General features: G+C 47.7%; 1 protein-coding gene across 1 annotated transcript; it reads right to left on the reverse strand.

Annotated features, from left to right (window-relative positions):
- Nucleotides 1-2,060: 2,060 nt before the first annotated feature.
- Nucleotides 2,061-11,186, reverse strand: anln2 (anillin, actin binding protein 2). The gene is made up of 23 exons (XM_068738953.1): nucleotides 11,093-11,186; nucleotides 10,834-10,986; nucleotides 10,534-10,626; nucleotides 9,782-9,966; nucleotides 9,470-9,556; nucleotides 8,509-8,593; nucleotides 7,264-8,304; nucleotides 6,782-7,059; nucleotides 6,575-6,666; nucleotides 6,273-6,393; nucleotides 5,971-6,106; nucleotides 5,723-5,902; nucleotides 5,516-5,642; nucleotides 5,355-5,403; nucleotides 4,869-4,922; nucleotides 4,756-4,788; nucleotides 4,420-4,444; nucleotides 4,123-4,232; nucleotides 3,779-3,832; nucleotides 3,194-3,280; nucleotides 2,889-2,996; nucleotides 2,660-2,808; nucleotides 2,061-2,229 (listed from the first exon to the last, which is right to left on the reverse strand). Exons 1-23 carry the CDS (start codon nucleotides 11,184-11,186, stop codon nucleotides 2,061-2,063), a joined length of 3,510 nt encoding a protein of 1,169 aa, XP_068595054.1.
- Nucleotides 11,187-11,527: the final 341 nt, after the last annotated feature.

An 11,527-nucleotide genomic window follows, 5' to 3' on the forward strand; every position in this document is an offset into this window, starting at 1 on the left:
TCAGAAAGTTATCTCAAATCATTTTACAGGAGTAGCAGGGAAAGACCTGCAGAGAAAGACAGAACCCAGAATCCCACAAGAGCAAGCACTTTGGCAACGGAGGCACGGAAAAACTTCCCTTTAACAGGCAGAAACCTTGGACAGAACCTGAGGCCCGTGGTGGACGACCATCTGTCTGGACCAGGTCAAGATCAGGTCGAGCATACCGATAAACACTCGAGTCTAGGCTCTAGGTTTTAACGCTCCCCTTTCTGGTCCAGGTTGGATAGGATTAGAAATGAGACAATAAGAGGGACAGCGAAGGTTTTGGAGACAAGGTCAGAGACCCCAGACTTTGATGGTTTGGACATGTCCAGAGGAGAGACAGGGACTATATCGGTAGAAGGATGCTGAGGATGGAACTGCCAGGGAACAGGGCTAGAGGTCGACCCAGGAGAAGATACATGGATGTAGTGAGGGAGGACATGAGAGTGGCTGGTGTTGGGAGGACGATGCGAAAGACAGGGTGAAGAGGAGAAGGTTGATTTTCTGTGGCGACCCGTCACGGGACAAGCCAAAAGTACAGTAGTAGTTTCCGGTGCACTAAAGTTCTGCTGCATGAGTGCTGAGTGCACCAAACCCAAAGGTTCCCTCCCCTTTTGTATTGATTTTTGAAATTCTATCATTTCCATGCAGGCATTGCACCAGACTACAACTCAGATATGCTTCTGACTCACGGTGCAATGAGGTAACTCAGATCCTGTGGTTCCTCCGTTTCAGACTTGAAACTTTATTTATTTGGAGGAATATTTATTAGTCAGAACTATTTTTATTTCATCATAAACATAGCTTGATCAAGTCAATCCCATGTGAACTCAGTCTGTTGTATTCTTGAAAGTGGTTCTGTTGACCACATGCCGCAGTCCCCGAACCCTTAATCAGAACTATAATCCAGTGAGATGGACACAGCCGTCACCCAGGGTGTCCGGATGCATGTTCTAAAAGCAGCATCGAGCGCTCCTTGTTATCACCTTGAGCTCTGTAACACCTAGTAGTGCCTCCACCCAGAGGAGCTATGGGCCAGACAGGAAGTCTAATTCTAGACCACTTCCTGTATGACATTCCTGACCCGAGCCACCTTCCTGTCGGATTCTTTCAGACGTATGGCTCCAACAGTAAATATAAATATCTATGGAGGAATGGGAAGTATTTAACCCCCTTAAATTCATGTGTCTGGGGCCTCTGTTCAAACAGCAGCACGCAGACTTTGATATTTAAAGAATCTTCATATTAAACCGGTCAAAGAGCTAATAGATCATCTCGAGTAATTCTTAGCTCGGCATGTTACCAAATGTAAAACCCCAGCCTGGTTAAATTCAACATTACAGACTATTGTTGCAGCCATTTCAATCAGTTTATTTCATTGTTGCCTTCAGTTTAAGAGTACAGACATGAATTACATTCATAAAGTGACAGAGTGATCGGTGGAAATACATAGAAACAGGGCAACACAGACCAGGGTGAGATTATGATCCCATTCTCCTTTGTAGCTGTAACTCATTTCACATCTTTGTACTTTTATACAAACATACTCTTGCTTTCAACAACTTAAACATTAACAAAGAATGTATCTTTCTTCAAGAACCATAAAGCCCCCCCCAAAAAACCTAAATCCATCTCCTTCAATATTTATAAGTGTTAGATAAAAATGTAGATACCCTTCCAGTTGAAACAAAAAGATTATACGGATGTAAATGTGTATAAATCGTTTCAGAGATATGACTGAAAATGAACAAATACGACCAACAAAGGCTGAAGCAGCTGATCGATACAGAAAAACAAGTTCAAATCAAATCTGAAAACGTCGGTAGAGAAAAACCAAAAGTATTCAAAAGAAACTAACTCGGCAAATAAAAGAAAAACTAAACCAACAATAAGGATTGGATTCAAATTAAAACAAATAAAGAATAGGAGATCTCCCAAAGATGCACCAACATGACGTGCGGAGCCCCCTCCGAATAGACAGAAGCAGATCTCTGCCAGCTGGGAGACGAGGAATCCAAGCCCCGCCCTCGGCCGAGCTACAGTATGCTCTCTCTCAGGTTGCCACCGCTGGACGACGGCTTCGACTGCAGGCCTTCCGTTTGAGGCGCGGAAGATCGGTTCCAGGTGTGAAAGTCCAGCAGAGCCTGGTTGAGTCTCTCCATCCAGTCCAGTCTGTCCTGTTTGGTGTCGGCTGAAAACCGACACCTGAACGAAAGCAGCAACCATCAGTGGCACCATGAAACGCTGCGACCACAGCGCCACCGGAAGGGCGGGGCAGTTCGCAATGACGCGACTGCAAAATCCGAAAAAAAATAATTCTACCTCGAACAACTGAGCTGATGAAATTATTCTACCATTCCAAAAATAGATTTTAGACACAGCCCAGATGCCACAGGAGTTCCCCACCCAAAGTAAAAAGACACCCTCGATGACATCACCGGTTAGCGTTATAAGATACAGAACCAAGACCCTTCCTTCTGCATTGGCTTCGTCTGTTTACCCTGAACGGTGGTACAGTGTCAACAGATGGAACCCATTACTGGACCCCCCTCCCATGGGGGCGGGGGTAAGCGACCTGGCACACTTCTCTAACGCCAACGATGGTTGTGGCCTTTGATTTTCTGCGCAGGCTTACTTGGCCACGGCGTCCTGGGAGTCATCCTGCTGCTGCTGAGGGGCGTCGCTCGCCAGCTCGAAGGTGAAAGGCCGAGCGCACGAGTCCCTCCTCACGGGTCTCACGCGACGACTGGGGGAGCCGGACAGAGAAACGCTGCCCTCTGCTGCCTTGGGGTTCACAACCACGGGCACAATTAAATCTACCGGGACTCGCGTTGCCTGCAGACCTGCTGCAGTTCTGTCCTGACCTTAGTTTCTTTGTCGTTGGGATGGTTCCAATAGAGCATCATGCAACCCTCCAGAACAAAGTAGCGGCGATGCCACACCCCGTATCCACTGATCAACTCAAACACCGTCTGAGAAGAGAAGCACAACATGAGGGGGGGAGAGAAAAGCAAACAAAAGTTCAGCTCTTATTGCAATGAATGAAAATGTCTGCTTTGAGATCTAGAAAACAGAGTCCAGCAAAGACGAGCGAAACGTCCCCCCTCGATGGAGCGTCTACGTCTCGTCAGTGTGACGACACATTTGACCGATTGACCACGTTACTTACCAGGAAGCCTTGGTGCTGGACATTAGAGTGACTTTGGCTGTCCAGTCGCAGGTAGACGTTGCCCTCTAGAGGAGAGAGAAAAGGCACCTGTCGTCCAGAGAAGACAAGGAGGACAGTTAAACTGGTCCGACGTGGAAGACACACTGAACATGGAGCGGACGACAATTCATTTCACTCCAGCATGCTTCATCTATTTCTGGAAATAAGAGCTCAGCACGCCAAACTGTCTCCATGTCTACCCACCAGACGGATATGAGCCGCTCTCACTGTGGGAATCGTCCCTGCATGGTCCATGTTAAATTGTACGCTGTCCTTGTATAAATAAATATAAAGACAGCTGATACAGGAAGTAGCTCATTCTCGTTGTCCACCCATTAACGTGAACAGAGAAAGGTAATTAATATCCGCGTGGCTGGACTCTTACAGAGGTTTCATTATTACAGCTAACATGCTGTGGAACAAAACGCGCTAGAGACATTCACGCGGCACAAACACCGTCCTGACGGAGGTTAGGCTGATTGGAGCGTTAACGGCCAGGTGAAAGGTGAAAGGTGAAAGGGGACAGTGTGGTGAAAGGAGAGAAACCTTTTCCTGAAATTCATCTCCCAGCAGTCTCCTGATTTTGCCTTCAAGCTTCATCTGAGTGGAAGTCGAGAGGGGAAAGGGAGACATATTACAGCGAGCCCACCCATGTGTAGAACATTCAGATGAATAACAACAACAATAACTCTGTGCTGGTGTCTGAGGCCAAACCGAGCTGCGCTGCTCCCACACTTCAGTCTCTACGGAGACTGCGTATCCATTTTGTTATTTAGTGCTGCCGTCACCAACGCCTCTCCTCAGCAGCGTACATGCTCTCCGCCCAGCGTGAGGTTTGAACCCATGACCATGTGGTGAACAGAGACGAGCCCTTCATGGTGGGTCTTTACCTTATCCAGAGGGAACCGGCCCAGTCCCAGCGAGGCCAACGTGATCTTATGGGAACCCACCAAACAGAAGTTACTGGAGCGACGAGCGACGACGGCAGGAAGGCCAGAGGCTGACGGGCAGAACGGAGACGCAGAACGACGCGTTAGCAACATCTCAGTAAAAGCCTGGCGGGGGAAACCAGCTTTTTTTTTTCTCTTTACATTTGTTGCAAACAAACATTTTCCTCTAGATGTGCTGATCAGGAACTAAAAACCAAGCCTCAGCATAAATGTTGCCCAGTAGAGAAGTGCACTTACACGTCAGGCTATGATTGGATCTCTGCTGAAAACAAAGACAAATGACATTTAGGCAACGCTTCTGTGAGGAGAAAACAACAGATCCTGCAAGTTTCACCAAGTTAAACTCTGGACTTCCGGGGAACTTCTGACCGTTTTTACTGGTAAAATGAGCAGAGGACTGAATTTATTCCTTTATAAACCAACCAAAAATCAACCTGACAATTGAAAGACTTGAACTTGACATCGAAACGATGAGCCGCCGTCAAGTCTACGTCTGTTGGATCAGAGTCTTTTTAAGGACCTGCAGGAAACCTGCCGGAAGCTGAAAGCAGGAGACGCACCTCCGATACTCACCGTGATCGTGTTGAGGAGCTTTCTAGGTGTGACCTGCGTCGGGTAAACACAGCAAACATGAACCAAACTCATTGATGAACACTCACAATGCTCCTGATGACCCTGGAACTCACCCGTGACTTGGTCGGGGGCCGGTCCACGCTGCAGGTCCCACCTGAGGACTGGGACTAAGAACAGGCTAATTACAACTCTACACCAGATCGCATAGCGCTGTGCATTTAACATCGTTCTACAACGGAAATAATATAGGAAAACAATTTCAAGGAAAAGCAGGCTTCAGATTTAATGCTCGAAATGTTAATGACAAGCAAGTTAAAGAAATCAAACTGAGACCGACAACTAAAATATTTGGTGCTGGTCCTTTAAATGCACCTGGCGTTACCGAGAAATGGATGGACCACATTCCATTTCAAACAGAGGAACTCTGTATGATCTCTTTAATATTAAAGACAAACCTCCCTTCATACAGATCCACACCAAAATACAAGGCCTGAGACCAGATGTGTCAGTCGGGACAGCATGCAAAAGAATTCCTAAAAACCTGAGCTCTAAATCATAAAGGATGAATGTGCATTAAAAACACAAATGTTTGGTCTCACCAGGCTGTAGACTTCCACGTCGATTTCAAAGGATGAGCAGACATCCTTCCTGTCAAGGAGACAAAGTGAACGAATTCAGCAAAGCAACGAGAGAGAGAAAGAACCGAGGTTTCTGATGAAGAGGTGTCTGATGAAGAGGTGTCTGACGAAGAGCAGCTTACAGAGTGACCGACGTAGCGAAGGAGACGGTGTCTCCGTTCTGAGCATCAGCAGCCGTGGCCAGCGGCGTGGCAACGATGCTGCCGGGCCCGGAACGGATCAGGATGAAGAAGTAGTGACTCGGCCGACCTAAACGGGTCGATGAGCAGATCAAGCCTTTTTCGGGGCCTTCGTTTTGAAACGCATTTCTTAAACTAGATATCAGATACCTGTTTTGTTATGCGAGGAACAGACAAATTCAACTTTAAGAGGCAGCCGGATGTCCGAGATGCTGACGGTTCCCCTGCAGGGCTGCTGGGAAATGTAGGCCCCCTCTGCCTCTGCCGACTCAGACCCCCTTTCCTCCCTCAGTCTCGTGACCTCTGCCAGCAGCGCAGCGCGTTTCTCACCTGGGACATGCAAACAAACGTCAGTAAACGTGCGGCAGGGAACAGCCGGACTGTCGGCGTTTCCCTACAGGAGACCAGCAGCAGCTTCTCGGCTTCAGCCTCCTCCTGCGAGCCTCTCCCGTGCTCCTCATCGGTGCAGCAGCTCAGAGCCTGCAAGGTCTGGTTGATCACCGTCTGCAGCTTCCCTGCTTCTTCACCCAGAGCCTGGACAAACAGGGCGCGCGACATTTGTGCTGCGTTCTACTCAGTCAAACCCTTAACCGAGTTCAAGGACGTACATCAGATACCGACATCTCTAATGAGAAACATGCTGTAAGCAGCATCAGCAAATGGATTCGCCTCCTCCTTCAGTTACAGATACCGAACTCACTGCGATCGTCTCCTTGACGTTGACCGAGGGCGGAAGCTGCGTCTCCTGTCTCTGGACGGCGGGGGCGACGCTCTGGGCGAGGGACGGCTTGCTCTGTCTCTGCGTGCGGTAGGCATCAACGCTGGCAACGACAGGGGGACACCAGAGCACACACCAAAGTGAGAGTCCAACCAACAAAAATCTGTGAATCCCGACTAGACCCAAAAACGCTAAAAATAAAATAAAACTCAGAGTCCATGTCAGGCCGATTGGTTAAATACTTGTTTACTTGAAATGATGACTGTAATATCGTGTTCGATTACCTGTAGAGAGGAGCAGAGTCAGCAGGCGGGGTGGAGGTCTCGTCTGGTCCCAGGAGCAATGGAGGATTGGACTCCCGACTCACTGCCAGTCGCTGATGGCGTGAAAGAAACATGATTATTGGAATATTTCTATTCATCAACTTTTCCTCTGGAGTTCAACCCAGTGAGGTTGCCTAAAGTCAAGTCCGTTTGATGAAGCCGTCTCACCAGAGGGGTCACCACAGCCTCCACAGACTTGCCGAGAGGAGAGAGGATGCCGCTGGACGGGAAGGTCAGCAGCTCCTCTTCTTCTTTGGCCTCCTCTTCTTCACTTTTGTCCTTTTCGGACTCCGTTTCCACCTTGTCTTTGTCTCCAGAGCAAGCGCAGATGCCGCTGTCATGGCCCTCGGTGTCGTCATCGTTGTCATTCCTCTCTTCTTCTGCCCTCCCGGCGCAATCCAGCACCTCCTCAAACATCTGGTCATTGTGAGAGCTCTGTTCAGCATCTGGTCGCAGAAACAGTCACAAATGTTCCATATTGATGAATGAAAAAACAGGCAAGTAGAACACCCCCCCCCCCCCACACACACACACACACACAGTCTTCCAGGCACCCTGTGAACAGTGGAAGCCCAGCCCATGTGGTTGCCCCGTGTCTCCACAAACACAACCAGGTGCTCAGATCTGCACCCTCTCCGTGCTCGTCTCACCTGCCCTGGACTCCGTGGACGTATCGATCGGAGACTGAATGGAGTCATTGATCAGCTCGGGCTCCAGGAGGAAGGAGACCCTCTTTGAGCTTTCCCCTCCATCACTCAGCCCATGAGCAAAGGGCCGACCTCCCCCGACAGCGTCAGGCTCCGGTTCCTCCGTCAAACACTGAACTCCAATATCCGATACCTCAGCACGAACCTCTGACTTGGAGCTGGTTCCATCTTCATCATTTGTTGCCCCCGTTATGTTTTCCTTTCCGTCGTCTTCTATATGAAGCGTCAGACTCTGACTTCCTGCTGAGACGCTCGGTTCTTGCTCTGTAGCGTCTGCGCTATCTGTACGTTTAGAGGAATCTACACCCCCCAGGTGTTTATTTGAGGTTGCCTGGTCTCGACTGGTCACAAAGACATCCGGAGGGCTTTCGGACTCAACGCCGTCGTCCCCGGGTCGAGGTTTACGTCCTTTACACACATCACCTTCACCATCCTGGATGCCCCAGACTTCACAGCTACCCCCAACACTGCCTTCCTCCATTCTAGCAGACATGTCTTCCACCTGTCCTTCCGCTGAACGAGACTCGTCCTCTTGGCACCCCAGATCTCGAGGATATCGCCACGACCGTAGCTCCTCGTCGGTTGAAGGTTCCATTTCTTCCTCACCGTATGAAAGACTCTGAGATTGATCCATCTCGTCAAAAGAAAATACCTCAGAGCTGCCTCGCTCAGCTCCTTTGGGAACAGAAACCATTTCCTTAATGTTTGATTCCTCCCGAAGAGTCGACTCGAGAAAGCTCTGCTCATCGTTCTGATCCTCCCTGCAAGGCTCTCTGGAGAAACTCTGCTCTTCACTGAAGGACAACTTCAGCAGCAGTTTCTTTTGCTCGTCTCCAACTGAAGCTTTGCTCTCTTTCTCCTCCCTGACCTCTTCGCCTTGAAGATAAATCTGTTCCCCCTGTTCCGTTTGCAGCTTCCCTCCATTAGAGCTTTCATTCTCTATAGATGCTGCCTGGATATTAGAGTCACAGAGCATCCTCTCACCTGTGGAAGAAAAAGTCTCGCATCTTAACATCCGTTATACTTTGAGGCAGGAACTCACTATTTTAAGAAGGTGCTATCTTTAGCACAAGTTGAGAAGAAGACATTTTTATTATGATACTTGCTGCTATTCATGAGTTCACGCTGTTGACCCGTTTTCATCGCTCATTAATGATCTAAAGTTCCATCAGAGACAAGAACTCTTACCGCCCACATCTGCAGATCGCTTCTCTGCGCCTGATGCAAGAACTTCAGTGAAGCTGCCATCTTTTATCTCCACGTCACCATCAGCCTGGTGAGCAAAAATGTATCAGCAAAAAGAAAGAAAAAGAGAAGAAGAAAAGAGCATCACTTTATTTCATGTTTATCAACATAACAGAATAAACACGAACGGTTAAACCATATCCCACAGAATAGAAGCCAAACAGCACAAAGCAGCTGCTGTGAGCAGTGGGATGAAGAAATAAAAGGAGGTGGAGCACAACTTCAGGAAACACCCACCAAGCCCTTCGAAGCGACACCGTGCACTACAGTAATAATATATCTGACCCTACTAAAGGAGTTGAACACAGAAACCTCCTGTGCCCCACACACACACACACACAAAAGTGAAATATTGACCTCCAGAGGTGACCTTCCTCCCCTTAAAAGACAAGAATCTCATTCACTCAGAATCATCCAGCTGTCCTCCCTTCCCACATCGATACTTCTCATTCTGTTGTGAAGTCTCGCCCCTGACTCACATCCCAGGGCCGGATGGGGGGCCAATGAACTCTCCTCCTAGATCTAGGAACCCAGGAGGCAGATGAAGACCCAGGAGGAGTCCTTCCCTGACAGGGAAGTTAGTGTGTAAGAATCTCACAAGCTGGGAAAACATGACATTTTCACTATTCGGTACCGAGCCGGTCGTTGACCTGTGGAGTCCGTCGCTGCAACACGATGGGAAAAAAAACTCAAATGTGCGCGGTTACGAGCAAACGCTGTATCCTTTGTATGAATCAAGAAAAAAAACATATCATCAAATACTTCAGCGACTTCTGATCCATCGGCCACTTCTTCAGCAAAGAACATCGTGAAAAATAAACAGCGTCTACTTCGATACAACAGAAAAATGATGACCAAAAGAACTCCTCGAGTAAAAGGCTAAATATCCCACCCACAGACGCACCTGACTCAACATGGAATCAGAGCTGCTCCGTTTCAGCCAGGCATTCTGACTGATTGGCTGCAACTGGCTCAGCTCCTGCTTCCGCTCCTGAGCAGCAAAAACCACGTTAGACAAAAACTCGAGCAGCAGCTACGTATGGTTCAAACACAAATCGGTTCACAAGATGAGGATTAATGCATCCACGACTCCTAGTTTTGCTCTAAACATGTTTTTATTTAGATGGCGGTCACTCTGCTTACATCACAACCCAGCTCGTCATCGGTGCATCCCAGTGATAACGAGTGTTTTAGCAACAGAAGCAGCAGAACAAACCTCACGCATGACGCAAGCTTGCTGGGAGCTTGGTGTCGTCGGGCACTGGAGTTTCTGCTGAATGCCAGATATGAAGTTGGCGGAGACCTGAGGGAAGGTGCCGGTGGGGCTTGGCATGGGGGCGGGGCTAGGCTGGCAGAGTGGCAGCTTAAACCGCTCCAGTCGCTGATGAAATTCTCCCTCACCTGGAGACAAACACATTTATATAAATGAGCTTAAAAAGTGAAATGAAACAAACTCTTGATGCCGTTTAAAGGCGTTTAATTTGTTTTTTAATTTAATATATTCCTTCGTAAACTGATTGACTGGATTCCTATTTGCCCGATCCAGCTGTGAAGCACTAATTTGAGTATGAATGCTACCCCAGGCATCACACCCGGGTATCCACATGTTCTGCTTACTTCTCAAGTTTCCATAGTAGAAATTAGACAACGGGTTCATTTAATACATCCATTCATTTTTTTAAACGCACACATGCGTATTTACTCCTTCACCTTCTTAGTGATACTGACATCACTAAATCATGCCACAATCTCTATGAACTCTATTCTACCTCTCTGCTCTTGCCCTCTATATCTAGCTAAAGTCCATTTTATTTTATTATGATGACTTCCCTCTATAATTTCTCTGGATGCTCGGACTTTGTACGCCGTTGTATATTGTTTCATCTGCAGTGCAGGGAAGACTGTTTCACATCGGAAAGACTCCCACATAAAAACATTTCTTCTTTTTTTTTTATTATGGATCCTCACCAAGGAGATGCGGTCTGCAGCCCCTGTTGTCAAAAACTGATGGGCTGTTGTCAGCTCCGGGATCAGAAAAGCACCTCTGGGCCGGAGGGACGCCTGAACCAACAAAGACTTTGTTAGTGTTTATCTAACAGCAACAGTTATTATCTTGCATGTGGATAATCCAGGTTGACTGCTGATCTTGATATAATCAGTCACCGTCACAATTAAATGCAATACTGTCGTACAGATACTCACACACGTATCTGGATGCAAGCGGTGTGTCTAACATGAAGCCTACGCTTATATCAGAGGGAGGATTACCATCTCGTCTTTGAGTCAGCTGCTGGACTCGGGAGCGGACCGAGGGAACGATCGGCGTGTCCGGCTTCGCCTCCAGCTCGGCGAGGCGTGCGGAGGAGGATGCTTTAGGACCGGATGCTTCCAGACGAGGCCGCTTCTGGACATCATTCGTCTCTGAGATACCAGATGCAAAGACGCGCAAAAGTACACAACTGTTTACAGAGACATACTTTTTTGAGTCTTCATATTTTTTCTCATGCAAATGGGAAAGAAAACAAACCTGATGACGTGGAGGCGTCGTCTTCAGAATCTGACAGAGGTGCTCTTTGTCTCTTCAGGTTGACGTTGTCATTGTTTTCCCCGTCAGTTTCCATGCTGTGCAACAAACACGGAGGGAATACTTCCTGGGTGTGTTTTCACAAATAAGCGATTTAAGCACAGCATTGTGGGTTATTAAAAACTGCCAAGGCCATTAAATATATACTATGTGTGGCTAAAACAAGTAAAGCCTGCTCTCAGACTGGCTTCATTCAGAAAGACAAACCACAAAAGGTGCGCTCGTGCGTAATTACGCACACCTGATACGGTCTTCGCGCAGCGAAAATCTACGTCGCGCACCAAAAAAAAAAAAAAAAATCTTTATTTTTATACTATTGTGCACTTTGAGATTTGCTTTCAAATGTAAAGTGCGTTTAAAATAAAATGTATTATTATG

The sequence above is a fragment of the Brachionichthys hirsutus genome, chromosome 5, assembly GCF_040956055.1.
Source record: "Brachionichthys hirsutus isolate HB-005 chromosome 5, CSIRO-AGI_Bhir_v1, whole genome shotgun sequence".
Taxonomy (NCBI): domain Eukaryota; kingdom Metazoa; phylum Chordata; class Actinopteri; order Lophiiformes; family Brachionichthyidae; genus Brachionichthys; species Brachionichthys hirsutus.

Coding starts and splice junctions, on each gene's coding strand:
- anln2 (XM_068738953.1), bottom strand. CDS start 11,186: ATGGAAACTGACGGGGAAAACAATGACAACGTCAACCTGAAGAGACAA. Junction 8,594..9,469: donor CTGATTCCATGTTGAGTCAG/GTGCGTCTGTGG, acceptor TTTGCTCACCAG/GCTGATGGTGACGTGGAGAT. Junction 3,281..3,778: donor GAGATGAATTTCAGGAAAAG/GTTTCTCTCCTT, acceptor TCTGGACGACAG/GTGCCTTTTCTCTCTCCTCT.